General features: G+C 33.6%; 1 protein-coding gene across 1 annotated transcript in view; it reads left to right on the top strand.

Annotated features, from left to right (window-relative positions):
- LOC124366689 (DBIRD complex subunit ZNF326) overlaps positions 1-17,503 on the top strand; it is a 53,787-nt gene that overhangs the window by 24,536 nt on the left and 11,748 nt on the right. The window contains exons 7-11 of the mRNA XM_046823289.1: positions 6,537-6,612; positions 6,785-7,066; positions 10,802-10,924; positions 12,449-12,679; positions 12,972-13,073. Of these exons, the coding sequence (XP_046679245.1) occupies positions 6,537-6,612; positions 6,785-7,066; positions 10,802-10,924; positions 12,449-12,679; positions 12,972-13,073 (814 nt within the window). The remainder of the gene's footprint in view (positions 1-6,536; positions 6,613-6,784; positions 7,067-10,801; positions 10,925-12,448; positions 12,680-12,971; positions 13,074-17,503) is intronic.

The following is a 17,503-nucleotide window of genomic DNA, read 5'->3' as shown; positions in this document are numbered from 1 at the left end:
GAATGTGCTATTTTTGAAGACAATGAATTGAGTTGTTTATATAAAATGTATATATTGTAAATATTATTTCTTTTACTTTTTTGAAAAATTAAACAAGTTTTAGTCTTACAAATCATTACAATTATTTTGTGTTATTTTACAATTGTTATTTTTTCAAAAGTACAAAAACAAGTATACATATCTGTATACTTCTACTGACGTGTATTTGGAAATATATGAAGAAGTGCTTATGCAGCAATACAATTAATTGGATATATCTCCTGCATTTATCAAGGAAAGTTCTTCAAATTTTGTCTGTGTAGTAAGAAATATGTGTGCAACAAAATTGCTTCATTTTTCAGGGGCTACAATTTTTTTTCTACCCTTTATGTATGTCCAAACTATAAAAAATAAAAAAATTTTTTATGTATAAATACGCTAAAAAAAACAAATAATTCTGTAAAAGTACTTTTTAACTATTACATCTAAGAGTACATTTATTTGTGAACAATTTAAAATAAAAACCTAAAAATTATCTTCAAAAATAAGAAAACTATATGCATTTTCCCTCAATTCTGCACTACGGTCCCTTATCGCCATGGGCTTTCTGGCAAGTCCATGGAAAAATGGCTGGGGTTAAAAGGGTTAATTTTAGTGAAGGTTGAATGGTTTAAAAATTGAAGTAGTAATTTCTCCACAGATTGTATTTTTCATAGCTTGACACACTTAAAACTAACTATGAGACATTAAAATAAACTTTAAACCAGCGTAAGCTAACCATAAGTAGACTATTGAAGTGGCGACTTTCAGACTTTAATATTGTCTGATAGTAATATAACTATTATTTATGTATCTTATGGTCAGTTTTAGGTGTATAAAGCTAGGAAAAAATATAATCTGTAAAATCAATTGTTACATATTTTTAACCCTTTTGATTAACCTAATTTATCCTACACCAAAATATTTAGCATGATTGATTTCTCAAATAAATCTAGATTGGTTTTATTGGTTAATTGCCTCTTGGATTTCTAGATTAATAAGGGAATAACATTGTAATAAATCAGATCAGAATGGTTTTAAATCAACTTAAAGGAATGTTAAAATAAATATTACATATTTTTAAGGATAATTGTATTATTTCAAATACAAAATTGATTGTATGGTATTTACCACTATGAATAAACAAACAAAATTATTCCGGCAAAGTTAAACATCTGTGTTATGACCATTAATCATTTGTTTCATTAAAATCAGTGGTTAATACAACTGTTATAATGACTAACATTTCTTGAAAGACTAATTATCGTTTAAATAACACATATTAAATAGCGCTAAATGAAAGTTATGTGCGTGGTATAATATTTTCCATATTATTATAAGTTTAATATTCTAAGTTATTATAAAAACTTGAAATATTATAATTTTGAATTTTTAAAAATTTGGACTTTTACAATAAGGATAATTTTTAGAGAAAATTATTGTACAAGGCCTTTAAAATTATATTACGTAACAATACATAGGTTTACATTTGCTAAATTTGTGAATTGAATCCCATATCTATCTAGAAATAACCTGGAACTAAAACATTCATAAGAATATTTCTGATTCTGATTTAAACTGATTTCAAGTGTTGATTTTGTAGAGAGATCAGATAGTTTTAAATTGTAGTCCAATCTGTTTTCTCATAATCAATTGATACCTTATATGAAACACCTGTACATTCATTTATTAGAGTAATTAAAATGAAATAAATGACTTCCTGCTTTAAAACAAAATTAGTGAAGGATTTATAGCAATTCATATTCATAAAATATTAATAATATTATCTTAATAATTTGTTAAAAGCTGATCTGTAATAAAAACGTTTATAATAGATAAATAATATTAGACTCAGATTGAAGAAAAACAACATTTTTTTCCTCAAATGAAGTAATTATAAAACAAAATAATTACAGTGGTGAAAACGTATTATTAGTCCAAATAATTCAGCATTGTTTGTCATAATCAATCGATTGTTTATATAAAGTGTTATTTTTAATCTAATGAGAGAAAAGTCAAGGAACTTACATGCTGAAAAAGTTCGGATTAGTTAGTATTAATCATTGTAAACAAATGACGAAAGATACTACTATTTTTACTTTTACATGTTCTGTCAGCTTAAAGCTTAGCTTAACTTTTGTCATGAAGACTACTATGAAACACTCCTTTAATATAAATCTGCCTGTTGCAATTGTTTTTATGACAATTTCAGGAAGATTTACATTTTCTCTGGCCATGACCTCTAGATTTAAAAACTACAATAATCTGAACATTTATATACAGGTGTCCCAAAAGTCAACAATAATATTAAATGGGATGAGAGATCAGCTAATGAGTAACCCAAATAACAAAACATGACTCCAGTAAAAGTTGCTTGGTTTTCGAGATATTGACTCTTTATTGGAAAGCACAAAAACAGCTATTTTAGACTTATATTCATGCACTCATGCTAAAAAATTAAACATTTGTAATTATGTTATCTTTGAATTAAAGCCATCATGTCAGGTCTTAAAAACAGGTGAATGCTATCACAGTTACCTCATTGAACTAAAAGTAAATTCAATTTTAAAGTACTTAAAACAAATCAATCTTCTGATTCAATGATTTGTGCTTTTAAGAAAAATCTGTCACAACACTGACATGTTTATTTAAAAACATTTTTATGATGGGGTAATTACAATGTGGTATAATAATACTCTTTGACACTTCAAAAATATTAGATTTTCAAACATTTTATTCTAAAGTTAACACAATTATTATTCAAAATTTTCAGAGGTAATGTTGGGGTCAAAGACCCACTTGATGTTTCTATCAAGCGGTTTAGTCTGAAACTGACCTTATAACAAATGTTCAAACTGTCATTCATTTACAGGAGTTGCATCTTCTTAAAAATTATCATTTGACTCTTCGCACACTTCCGGAAGCATTGTATTCTTGACCAGAGAGATGAATACATTGCCGCAGTTCTTAAATATTATTTATGGGTTCAGCGAACTCTCTATCTCTTAGATAACCCCAGTAGTAAAATTCAAGTGGATTTAAGTGAGGGCATGTGGGAGGCCACAGAATGGGACCTTGTCGGCCGATCCACCTGCCCAGGTAGGTCACATTCAAGAAATCATGCACCACCCTTGTGTAGTAAGCTGGACCATCCACCGTTCTGAAACCACATCTGTTGCCGTGTTGCCAAAGGCACTCGTCCAATAGATGTTGAAACTCATATTCCAGAAAATGGAAGTAAACTTCACTATTTATCGTATCTTGTAACTGTAAGACGTGATGATTTGGCCGTCTAAAATGCCCGTCCACAAATTTACTTTAAATTGATGCCGAGACTCATCTAATCCCATCAAGTGAGGATTTTCGGTTGCATCAAGAGTAGTTTGTGCCTGTTTTATAAATTATCTATCTTAAATGTACTTTCATCTGTCCAAAAGATTTTATTTAAAAACCTTGGATCTTCTCTATATTTTTCTAACATTCTTCAACAGAAATATTCCCTAGCAGCATAATCACAAGGTAGTGAAGTCTGGACAAGTTGCACATGATATGGATGGTACTGTTGCCTTTGCAATATCCTATGGGTTGTTGATCTTAATACCCCCGTCCTGGCAGCGATGGTCCTTACGGAGGCATATGGATTATCCTCGACATCTTGTACAACATTTTCATCAAATTCTATATGAGGTCTTCCTTCTCTATGTCGATTACAAGGTATTCTGGCTTCCAAGAAGACCTGATCAAACGTTTATGAAAACGCAATAATCAGAGAATTCGCACTGCATTTGGAAACCTTTACTGATATATGATAGCAGCCGCATTGCCATTGCCATGGCATTCACATCAAAAAATGCATGTTTGCATATTCATATGCAGAATACTGACTAGGCATAGTTAATGACTGTAACAAGGTAATAAATATTGATTAGGAGGGAAAGGTTTAGATACATAGACTGACAATGAACAACCTCATCACAGAGTGAAATAAACAGACTTATTATATACTTAGAGATAAGCGATAGATAACACACAGGTTCTGGAGTCCCTTAACTACTTAACTTTTTGAGGGATAATATTCATTCCTTTTTCTGGTCAACGATCAATAACGCTGTTTAAAATTAAACAGCTGTTTATAAAGCAACAGCTATTTATAATAAAACATAGAGTTCAAAGAGATTACTAATTATTATAAATAATATTAATGAAATTAGTTACTTTAGTAATAATTAAAATACTCTTATTATTATAAAGTAGTAAATAGTATTATACCATTTTGAAATTCCCCACAGTCAAAATGTTTTTAAATAAACAGGTCTGTGTAGTTGAAGATTTTTCTTGGAAGCACAAATAATTGAATCAGAGGATTGATTTGTTTTAACAAAAGTTCAAGTTTTATAGCAGGAGTGCATGAAATATATGTCTAAGTAGCTGTTTTGTGTGCTTGGATTAATTTAAAATGGCTGCCAATCTTATTCGAGCAAAACTTTTAACTCACTAATTTCTATCATAGGCTCAAAATGATACATTAAAAAAATTATATTAAGTACTTATAAACAAATGTAGTATTCCACATTTTACTATCTCTTAAGGTGTCAAGATGAAGGTCTATCAAAGTTCAGAAAAGGAATAGTTTTATGTAGGTTTTATAGCATATATGATAATGTTTGTTATATGTTTTTTGATATTTCATACGATTTTCATGTAGTAAGCGAACAAAGTTATAAGTAGTATACAATATTGTGGCAATAATTGGGAACATGATAACTCTGTAGTTTTAAGTAAATTTATACTATGTTTGGTACAGAGGAAGTATTTGTTAATAGCTTTGATAAGTAAGTTGGTCAGTCTTAACCAATAAAAAGTTTCAAGATTGTAGTAATTTGGATTCGTCAATATTTTTATCAGATATTTCATAACATAAATACAAACTTATTTATTCCTAATTAATTGAACTAGGTTAAATTCATGTTTTTGCAAACAATTTTAAATATGCTTATACAAATTTTGTTTTGGAAGGTTCCAAGAGTATGGAGTTTTTAAATGTGAGGTTTTTTAACCGTTTGCGCTTGCACGGCAGGACCGGCCCGCCGATGTGTTGTTTCGTTGAGCCCTTGCAGGTTGGGGCTGACCTGCCTACTGTGTACTTGACGCTTATTGTGTAATAGACTGAATATTTCACTGAAAACCAAACAAAAATCAGTTTGAACATATATTATGATACAAAGAAATGAAATAATCAACTTTGAGACAAATGGTTGCTTCCACACCAAATTACAAAAATGTAATTCCAGATCAGCTGTTTTGGTTTATTGCCATGATCGTCGATTTTAGTCTGAACTGGTCTGGTTGTTTGTGTTTAATTCTTTCAACAATTCTGTAACTGTGATGCGTTTTCATTGTTTCTTTGGAAATGGGGATTCCTTTCTTTCATTTAAGTGATATATTATTGTGTTAGTGATTGTTTGAGCACAGAACAGGATTTTTTTTTATCAGCATGTAATGTGTGCAGTCTTAAATGAATATTCAGATGTATTCAAGAAGTTTTAGTGGTTTTGATGATGTTGAAGATGATTTTTTATTTGATGATGTAAACCTAACTGATGATGAAAATTAATACTGATCCTCAGAACACTAATTAAGATGATGATTTGCAATCAACTATTTCTAATAGAGGCCTATGACTGCAAGAATTGTAGACTATGGACATTAATTTGAAATTATTTTTTGTATAGTTTTTTGGCCATGCAAGACTTCAATGGTATTTATACGCATGTACACCATCAATATATGTGGTATCCTGAAAAAAAAAAACATTTAAAAAACAAATGTTAGGCATTTTCTGCAATTTTTAAAATAAAAACTAAAAAAGCATGTTTACATTTATTTATTTTTGGTTCTTTAAAATTTAATAAATGTCTTTAGTACTCAGATCAGAGGTTTTATATAAGCTACTAAACAACTTTCAAGAGTGAAACTGTCAAACCCGTATAAGAGGACAAAACATAACAAAAAACACCTATAATAACAAATCACGCTTAAACCTACAAATGGTAAATCGATTTGGCTACCAGTTCTTGTTAAAAGTAATTCAAGGAGTAAGGGTTAAACATCAATCACGTAAATTTTAAAAATTCATTTTTATTATTATTATAGAGTCGAGTTAGTTTATGGATTCAGTATTTTGTTACAATGTAAAACATTCGACTCAAAATGTTTACATCAATAATCAATTTAGTCTTTGTATTAAAACTACATCAGGTGGTGTAAACCTTCTTTTTACTTTGACCCAGTGAAAAGTATTCATAGTGTACTATATTCATATATAATTACAATATAGTTTCAGTAACTGGTGAAAAGTTGATTGAGTACTACTTTTATGAGTTGCTCAAAAACTTGTAATTGTAATCGTCATTGCAATTGTAAGATATATTATTTCTGTGAACTATTAAAGGAATAGTTATAGTTAGTGTAACATCTCATTTGATATGCTTAGCAACCTTTCTGTGTTGTTTTAATAGTTTGAGGAGACGAGCTGCTGGTAAGGGCAGTGATGATGAGGACGACGAGGATGAAGATGATGATGAGGATGATGAGGTAAGTAGAACGCAAAAAGTTACATAATAGTATAGCTGTCCTTATAAGCTTAATACAATTTTATCTGGAACCATAAAAAGAGTGAAGTTTTGTAATTGTTTTAGTTTGAGTATTCTATTGTTTTATTAGTGCTTTCAGGAAAGTAACGAGTTTTTTAAAATTTTGATTGTAGGAAGTGGAGGAGGTCGAAGAGGAAGAAGAGGTGGAAGAGGAGGTGACTGATGATGAAAATGAAGAAGCAGATCAAGAAGGTGACAAAGAAGATAAGGAGAAAAAGGAAACTGAAAATGAAGATGAAGAGGGAGGTGAAGAGAAAAAGGATGAGCCAGAAAAGAAAAAGAAAAAAGTAAAGAAAGTGGTGAAAGTTATTAAAAAGGTAGTAAAACGCAAGATTCCTAAGAGGAAAAGTAGTGAAAAAGATAAGGGCGATAACAGTGATGGAAAAGACATTCATGTAAGTTGAACATAAGTTGCTTATTAATAGTAAACTATAGTAAGTAAATAAAGTGAAAATAGTAAAATTTTGAACTTGTCTTAAAATATTTCTTTCCAGCTATTCTTTTCATTTTTAAACTCTATTACTTTTATAGGTATTCTTATTTCGGAGATGAATATTACAATTCAGCTATGATCCAATCAAAAACTTAATCAAATAATTTATCAACTCTTTGATTCTGATATTTATTACAAATTATGCTTAAGAAATATAAAAATAGTAGGTCTTATATTTAGGTTATTAGCTTTAAGTGATAAAATTAATGATATATGGGGTAATTAGTATATTAACTACTTTTTTGGTTCAATATATGTATATATATATATATATATATATATATATATATATATATATTTTATTGATTTGTTAAATGGTTGCTTGTTAAATGCTGAAATAAAAATAGAATTGTTGACTAAGTTTTAGCGAAGCCTATCACTTCAGAGGCTGGAGAAACTACATTTCTGACTACTTGCAAGTTAAAAATGAATCTTAAAAATGAAAGACCTGCAGGCTTGAAGTTTTGCACAAAGCTTTATTTCTATATAAGGAACACTGAGTTCGATGGTAGTACATGTCTGTCCATGGGATTTGGCTGAGAGTTAGCGAATACTTTTTCATTGGTCTATAGTCATATGTTTTAACATGGGATATCTTTATTCATAGATTAAAATAATAGAGAAGAAAATCAATGTTAAAAGTTTGTGACATATGAGGAGCCCAGGAGGAAAATGTACTTTGTCCATTAAAAACATTTTACAGGACAACAGTTTGAAGTTTTTAAAAGCTATGAATGCCATTTAATTATTAGAGTTTTATATCAGTTTTCATATTGAGTATGGTAAACTAATAAATCACACAAATATAGTAAATAATATACTTTAAGTAACAATTGTTGCTCAGTAAAGTAGGATTTTTCAACACAAGTACCAATTTTACAGGGGAAACATGTTTTTCTATCAATCTAGGTTAACTTAAAACCAACCATATTGGTTAAAAGAGAAACCATTTAGAGACAAATAACATTTTTATGCTTTATTGTGTATTTAAATCTACTCAGTACATTTGACATTGAAATAGTTTAAAAACAATAATATTAGTTGAGTTGGTCCATCATTTATTTTTTAGTTGCAGGTTTGTCCATGTGGTAAATTTCTGTAATACTCTTTAGTTCTTCTTTCAATACAAAATTTTAGTTCAAATTCACATATTTTGCCTCAGATATTGATAACAAACTTGGAACAAAACATTCATTTATAAATTAATATTAAATTACATGACTTAAAGAGAGTTTGTATTATGACCGACTTAGTATGGAATATTATTGTAATTTTGTTGCTAAGTCTAATTAGTTTAAATTGTAATATTAGTGAATGATATAACAAGAGAACTGTCATAAGCATGAGGAGATAGTATGAATTCATTGCTAGAAGCTGGTCGAAGATTCTCAGTAAACTCCTGTTTTCTGTAGACTATTCCTTGTAGAACTACTGGAGAAGATATCCACACACTATTGTATGAGTCATGATGTATAACATTTTATGGGGTTTTTACTGCAACTCAATGAAACATTGGTCCACTTCAACTGCTTTAAAGGGTACAGGATGTTGACGTGATGACTGTACAACTGGTATCTAATCTTCAGGAATTTCAACTCTAGATTTTCTTTAAATAATAACCATATTTCTGTCCGACTCCATGTACGAATGTCCCCTAATGGGGAACATGATTTTCACTGTATCTAATCTTTTCCTTTTATGTACAACATAATAGATATAACGGAACAGTGTATAATTTATGTTTTGTCCTCCACAAAAGTCTCAGAAAATTTCAAGATTTTTAACATTTTTGTCTATATATTGCGTTATATAGTGATCAAGAAAAGATACAACTTCATTGGAGCCTTTTCTTCCAATTACTTCCATTGTAGCAATAGAAAACGGATTCCTTGGTTGACAGCTCAAGTATATGAAACATAAAAAATTAATAGTTTCCTCATGTTGTAGGCATCACTCGTGATGTTTGGAAAATTAAGGTTTCTCTGGAAATCCATACAGAATGACTGTATGTGGTTTGATTTATTTCACTAACTGAACGAGCTACACTTTTCCGCATATAGAAAGTTTGTACTTCTTTAAGATGCAACTTGTGGGCAGTTATTTTCTTACATAGATCGTGTTCAGTTTTCATTTTTTCCCTGCTTCCATCTGGTAAAGACCTTATTATGTTTTCAAGCTATGTACAGTGAGATTTATGAGCATCACAGATTGAGTAAGTGTCGGAGCGTGGGTATCTAAATGAGACATTGGATTTTCTATTACAAATACTTCTGTACGACTCGTATGATACAATTTTATCAACATTGTTGGATTCATTACATTCATCGTTGTACATTGCATGCATTTTTTTAAACAGATAGTTTATCTGGAAGGTAAATCTTCTCTATTTTATTACCAGAATAATGGCTCTGACACCCTTTAAATGATGTAGTGTGATTACATACACTTTCTATTTGGCGCTTAGTTTACGCGGACGATTTGTGTGACCTCTGCGATCTTTTGGCAATACACCAAAAGTTTTAAGTGAATGTTGTATGGTGTCTAATCGTCTTTTGGTCAATCCATGCAAAGCTATAAACACCTTCTTGCAAACTTGGATACAAGAGTTTCTGCCTTCACCTGTAGCCCTAACTCTACAGGCAAAACTAAAGTCATGAGTTACCTGCTCTGGACCTACGCCTGGTAACAGGTAGATCCGTAATCAATTCAGAAAGGTATGATGCTTGTGAGTTCCTAGGCTCTTTTAAGGTTGCACCTAATTCATTGAATGCGCTAAGAATTCGTTTTTGTTCAACTTCAGGTATTACGTGGAAGCATCTATACCGCTTATAAAGGCAATTCTCACCTAACTCAAACGACTGAGCTCTCATTCTTTTAGCTGCATCTTTCATTCTGCCAATAATTACTCTTTTCCTACTTTTCTGTGTTTTGGTGATATATTCTTCTATAATATCTGCGATTATAAGTCACCAATTGCAACAAAACACTTTCCACAATACAAGAAATCACTACACACTATAGAATATAACTTGCAATGTTATTCCACAAAACACAACCTTTGCCATGAAACTACAGAATGACTGAATCATCTGTAGGCTACTAATGACAATGCTAAAAAACAGCATGGACAAAGTACATACTTCCCCAGTGTTGCTTGGACAAAGTACATTCTTTCCCTGATAATTTTATCAAGCCAATTATTGAATTTCAAGACCAATAATCAGTGAAAACCCAATAATAATAAGAAGAAATGGTTAAAGTACATTCTTCCCCTGTACTCTTAATGTGATTTCAGTGTATTCTTGTTGTAGTACCCTCCCTAACTCACTGGAATGTTTAATATGTGATCCTTGCTATACCTAATTTAAATAACAAACATTTTAATGTATGATGAGGCAAGACATGCTGAGAAAGATTCTATCTCCAGACTTAAAATTATGCATGAAAATTAATTTACAGACAAGAATATGCTCTGTGATGGTGCATGTCCAACCCTGGCGGAACATAGTTTTTGTATTAGTTTTTTCTCTGTGATAGTCCATCTGTCTTATCTGCTCGCAGGACATCTTGAGGATTAAATAAGTTTTAGACAAGTGTGGCATACTCAGATTAAATAGCTAAATGAAATGCATTGCAGGTTACTGTAAAACAGGACTCAGAGGGGCGTGATGTGGATACAACAGTAAGGAAGAACTATCTTGGACAACCCTTCATGAAACTGGAGTGTCCACACTGTCATACCAATTGCATTACTTTCAAAGTGAGTTTCAGTTTATATTCCATTGCAAATTATTTCAGTAAGTCAAGTATACAAGCTATTAGAGATACTATAATAATTAATAAACACAATTGATTAAGATTCTTTGCAGAACTCATACAGAAGGCTTTCTTTATATTATTGGCAATTTTTTAAAATATGTAATTAGTTCAAATGCACAGAATTTCTTTAAAATATTTTAAATATAATTGTACGCTTCAAAAAAGGACTCAGTTCAAATGCATTTTAATTTAGCTTTCCCTTAAAGGAAAATTTTCAAAAATTCAAAATCCTTGAAAAGAATTGGAATTTAAAAGAAATTATTGTGATCTTAGTATTAAGGTAATTTGATGGCAGTTGACTTAAACAATCATTTCCTAAAAATTGAAGAAAATTTAGTTGTTTTCCAAACTTGCAGGATTCTTTATCTTTAATACAAATAAATATTCTCTCTCACAATAAAATTTAAAATAAATTTTCCTGTGGCTGGGATGAGATCCCTTTGTTTCTAATTAAAAGAATTTCAAAATTAATATACCTACATTTACCCTATGTTTTTATTTATCATCATCAATTTGTTGTTTTCCAATATATAAAATATTCTGTAACTACCCAAATAAGAAAACATAGGCAAATTCCTTCCTCATAAAATAATTTTGTCCAATTTATTACTCTATGTCTGTCAGACATTAAATTATTACCATAAAAAACAATAATCAATCCAGAAAAGTTAAGCTTTACTGAGAAATTATCTACTATAGATGCTAAAACAAACCTAACTGTTTTTTATGGGAATTTTTGGCAGGCGAATGTCAACTGTTGCTATTTTTGTGACCTCAAAGCCATTCAGCACAATGAATGGGTCACTTCTTTTAGAAAAATGGGATTTGTATGAAATTAGATGTGTTGCCCTTGACCTGTCAAAGTCTTACTTCAGTGACAGCTATCAAAGTTAAACAGTATGCAAGTGACACATTTGTGGTAGTCAGGAGACATTATCCCCAGGCAGTATACCTACGCTCATAAAAAAATTATATAAGTAACCTAAATAATTGGTTTAATATCAATGGACAAAAAATGAACAAGAAACCCCAGATAGTAACTTTTAAATCTGGACAAAATGACTGGAAATGTAGAGATTTATTAGTTAAAGATTGAGTAAAATTTCTAAGTTTTTTAAAATTAAAAATTGCTAACAAAATTAAATTCAGCATATTTTTCTTTAACAACATTGTCAGGCTATGTAGATTAAACACATTAAAACTGTTTACTTTGCTAATTTTCATATCATTATAGTATTTGGGCTGGCAGTCGGGGGAATAGAAGTTCTGTTTGTGATAAAATAACATTTCCTTAAAAGTTTCAAAATTACAATGTTTTTTGTAACAAGATGTGTAAATTATTATAGATACATAATTTTTAGTTACATGACTGAAAGAATTTCATACAGAATTATTGGCAAGCATGCATTATACAATCGTTTATGGATATGTACATCACTCTAATTCTAACTGACCATTGTTACAGGACTATATGGTTCACCTGTATTCATCCAAGCATCAGGCAGCCATGACCAGTTTAACCCTGAAAGTCCGTAAGGCACTTGCTAAAATGAGACTAGAACAACGAACTGAACAGAGAGATCTTGATGAGGAGTGCAAATTGAAGAAGATGAACATGAGACCTTTCTTCTGTTTGATCTGCAAGCTCAACTATCGGTCACTGAAGTCAGAGCACTTAGAGTCTGATAAGCACATTGTATGAATTACTTTACTTCATTATTATGATTAGTAGCATGTTTTATTTATTCAATAGCTATTACTCAATTTTTTCATAAGATATTTTTCAACATACTCATTCTAATAAATATATATTGTGTGTAAAGACACTGTAAAGTTTTCAAATTGTTGTGTTTTAAAATATCTTTTACATTTTTATAGACTACTGTCTCTCTGGCATCTAATGTTAAACTTAAAGATAATTCAAATGCACAGCTATTCGTAATAAACTGTTCGACTATTTTATTTAATTTTGTGTATTTTTGTTTCAGGAAATGAAGAACTTTCTAAACCCATCCTGCAAGATTTGCCATATCAACTTCAGAAGCCCGATGATGTATGAAAATCATCTTTGTTCATTGGTTCATCTCAAGGTAATATTTTATAATCAAGTAATTTTAATAATTTATCGAATAGTTTTGATTAAAATACAAATCTAAAATTTTGAATAATACCACACTTTAATTATTTTTTTTTTATTTTCAATTTATGGTTACGATATTCATTTTTTGTGATGAATACCTAGTCCATTATAATAAAAATGTAAAGCTTACATTAAAAAACATTGCAATAATTTTTATAATATTGCTGTTTTTAAATTTCCTTAAAACATAAATAAGCCCGTCCTGGGTATGACGATAAACTGCCTCTTCCCACCTAACCATTCCCTAATTCCTACCAAATCCCCCTCCAGGGTCTTATTAGTACCCGTCCTCTGACCGTTCCAGTACATGCTCGCTGGGAGTGCTTAAGCCGGCACTAGGTGCCCTATCTGGTGTCGGTGAGAGCTGATGTGAGCTTGTCTCTGCCGAGGCGTAAGTCATGTACTGGTTCAGAAGCCAGCCACTTCGGTCCTTGGTCAGGAAGTGTTCAGTAGGCAGGGGTGTCGGAGCCCCTGTTGCCACGTGCGAGTCCAAGTTGTGCGCGTATCCCCGACTTGGTAATCGATGGAAACCGGGCCTCGGGGAACTGAGGTAGGGTTGTCTCCCAAGCTACGGTTTGTGGGACACCCGAGGGCATGCCCGCTCCCGGTGAATCGGCCCGCACTACTAAACACAATGCGCTGGTGACCCTATATATGGATATTCAAACCACCCCACCCTTAGGGCAAGAATTCGGAGGAAGAGATCTTAATGATCCAGAGAAAAAACGACAGTTGTCAGATTCTGAAAATGAATCATATATAAAACAAAGGAAAGTGGAAGAAAAAGTAAATGCAGAAAATATGAACGTTCCAACTCCACTATACCTAATCGTGAGTCATAAGGATGAGGACAAAACTCTAACAAAGGTTAGTCCTTTCCTTATAAACAAAGCTTTTGTTTCCTCAGGCGGTCAGCCTAAATCGGTAAGCAAACTGAGAAATGGAACTATCCTGGTGGAGGCTGCGAATTACATCCAAGCCAGAAAGTTCCTTCAGATGACAAGCTTTTTTGATCAGGTGGAAGTCGTTGTTCAACCGCACTCCTCACTGAATACCTCTAAGGGGATCGTCTTCTGCCGTGACCTGATGGAGTGTAGTGAGGAGGAAATCAAGGACGAGCTGCAGTGTGAAATGGTAACCGATGTGGTCAGGATGCTTCGGACGGAGAATGGGAAAAAGGTTCCTACTCCTGGTCTAATTCTGACCTTTGCTTTTCCCCAACCCCCAAAAACTATTAAGGCTGGGTACTTGTCCCTGACTGTACGGCCATACTTCAAAAATCCGCAGCGGTGTTTCCGTTGTCAGAGATTCGGGCACTCTACTAAGACGTGCTCGGGCCCTGAGACTTGTTCCCGTTGCGGCGATGAAGGCCACCAAGAGGAAGGTTGCAAAAACGACGTTAGATGCGTGAACTGTAAGGGCAAACACGCGGCCACTTCTAAGGAGTGTAGAGTTTACTTAGAGGAAAAGGAAGTATTGAAGATCGTTACTCTTAACAAACTCTCCTTTAACGAAGCCCGCAAAGAGTACAGGAGAAGAATTGCTCCAACCCCTAAAAAGGGAGTCTCGTACTCCGAAGCTGCTTCAGCCACAGTCCAATCCACACAGTGCCCGTCATGTACCGCCTTGGAGGGTATGGTACTCAATTTAGCAGAACAGGTTGCCGCTTTGGTTAAGCAGCTTGCAGCCGGTACCGGACAACATCCGTTGGCATCCACCAGTAATCTTTCCCAAGCAGTCCACACGCCCCATACAAAGTCCAACACACAGATTCAAGCTCGCCCAACAGTTACTCCTACTTTCAGAGATAAGGTGCAACAAAATACGAAACCCGCCTTATCTTTGGAAGAGAGGAAAAAACTCGCCGACAAACTAAAAAAGAACATACATGCAAAATCAGAAAATAGATCTAAATTCTTAGTGAAAAAGACTAATCCATCCTCGTCCAGATCCTCCCAATTATCTCTTGATGATGATATGGTTGAGGATCCTTTGGAGATGCAGACAGAGTTCCAAATCGTTCAAGGTAACTTCCGTCCTGTATCTAAACAAAGAAAAAAAATTACGATGAACTAGCACAAAATAAAATATATAATATAATATAAAATGCTGTTACAATGGAATATTAATGGTTTGAGAAGCCACTTTGAAGACTTAAAATTACTTATAAAGACAAGAAAACCTAAAGTTATTTGCCTACAAGAGACAAAATTGTCTCCTCATACTCGTTTCAAACAAAATGGTTATGACATCTTTCGCCTAGATCATCACCAACAAATTGCCTGTGGAGGTGTGGCTATTCTAGCAGATTCTTCTGTTAATGCTAGAGCCTTGAACATCGTCACAAACCTCCAGGCAGTAGCAGTATCAATCGATGTTCCTTTTAAATTAACCATCTGCTCCATATATATTCCACCTTCCCCTTTTGATTTATCTCTTGATGATCTACGTGATCTCTACAGCCAACTCCCTTCTCCTTTCTTGATGGTTGGTGATTTCAATGCACACCATCGCTCTTGGGGTTCCAGCCATTCTGATTGGAGGGGTAACATGGTTGCGGGATTGTGGGACGAAGTGGCAGCGGTCGTTCTCAATGACGAGTCGGCCACTTACATGTGCCCTAGGACTGGCATATGGTCGGCAATCGACCTGTCAATCTGCAGTCCGGTTGTGGCAACTCGAGTGCATTGGTCTGTACTTCCCGACCTGTCAGGGAGTGACCCATGTGCCCATTGCTGTGGCTTTTCAATCCTTTCCGCCTTTGACAGGCAAGTGTCCCAGGTGGAAAATTAAGAGGGCTGACTGGAACGAGTACAAAAAGAACATAGTTTCTCAAACTACTAGTATCGAATTAAACGACATAAATACAGCCACTGAATTATTTACATCTAATATTATAACATCCGCAGAGCGAAGCATTCCAAAATCCTCGGGTTCACCAAACAAACGCCAGGTTTCTTGGTGGTCTGAAGAATGTTCGGCGGCTCTAAAGGAACATCGAAAGTGTTTAAGACAGTTCAACAGATCACCGAATGAAGAAAATTTAAGTAGGTACAGAAGAGCACGGGCAAAAGCAAGACAGGTTTTTAGACAGAGACGCCGGCAGTCCTGGCTGGACTACACAGATCAAATAAAACGAACTACTCCTGCATCAGATGTTTGGAGGAAGCTTCGATCTGTTTGCTGTAAGACCTCCCCACCTTCTCTTATTGCTCTGAAAAATGGTACCGATGTGGTAACTGATCCCTTGACAGTTTCCAATTTACTCGGCTCACATTTTGCGGAAATTTCAAAAACGTCATCTTACAATAGGGAGTTTCAAAATTTCAAAATAAATACAGAAAGACATCCTCTAAATTTAAATATTAATAACAACTCTCCTCTAAACCTTCCCTTTACCATTGATGAACTCGATTCATCACTAAAGGCGACATGAAATTCAGCTCCAGGTCCCAATAGCATACATTATGCCATGTTGCGGAACCTGACGGAGGATGGAAAACAAGATGTTCTAAATTTATATAATAGAATCTATTTAGAAAACACATTCCCTAATTCTTGGCGTCGTTCACACATTATTGCTCTCCATAAACTGGGCCAAGATAGAACTTCTCCAGGAGGCTATAGACCAATTTCGCTTACTAGCAGTCTCTGCAAAGTACTCTAAAGGATGGTCAACAGACGTCTTGTCTGGTTTCTGGAGAAAAATAACCTTCTTTTACCTTCCCAGTGCGGATTCCGACAAGGCCGGTCTACAAGTGACCATCTACTTGCCTTGGAATCGGCAATCCTGAATTCCTTTATTGAAAGAAAACAGTTGATCGCGGTATTCTTCGACATTTCCAAGGCTTATGACAAGACTTGGAGAAGGGGGATATTAAATGCTTTAATATCTTGGGGTGTAGGGGGCCACATGGTTTCTTTCATACAGGGCTTCTTGTCGGAAGAACCATACAGGTAAAACTTGGGACAACCATTTCCGATTCATTCACGCTGGAAAATGGTATTCCACAAGGTAGCGTACTAAGCTGCACTCTGTTTGCCATTGCAATCAATAACATATCATCCTGCGTTACCCCTCCTGTGCGCTGTTCTTTGTTTGTAGATGATTTCTCTATTTACATCTCTACAAAGAGGTTAGCGGTGGGGGAGAGAGCTTTACCTTTACAGCTTACCATTAACAGGCTTGAGCAGTGGTGCGGAGTTACGGGTTTTTCATTTTCGCCTTTCGCCACCTAAAACAAAAGCCATCGCTTTCTCCAGAATATGTACTGTTGAGCAGCCAACGCTCTCTTTGCTGGGTCAGAGAATCTCTACTTGTGACAATATCAGATTCCTGGGTCTCACATTTGATACCCGGCTAACTTGGGTGCCTCACCT

Source organism: Homalodisca vitripennis, chromosome 1 (genome assembly GCF_021130785.1).
Source record: "Homalodisca vitripennis isolate AUS2020 chromosome 1, UT_GWSS_2.1, whole genome shotgun sequence".
Classification (NCBI taxonomy): domain Eukaryota; kingdom Metazoa; phylum Arthropoda; class Insecta; order Hemiptera; family Cicadellidae; genus Homalodisca; species Homalodisca vitripennis.
The sequence above is the reverse complement of the archived record's forward strand: the minus strand, read 5'-3'. Positions and strand labels throughout refer to the sequence as shown.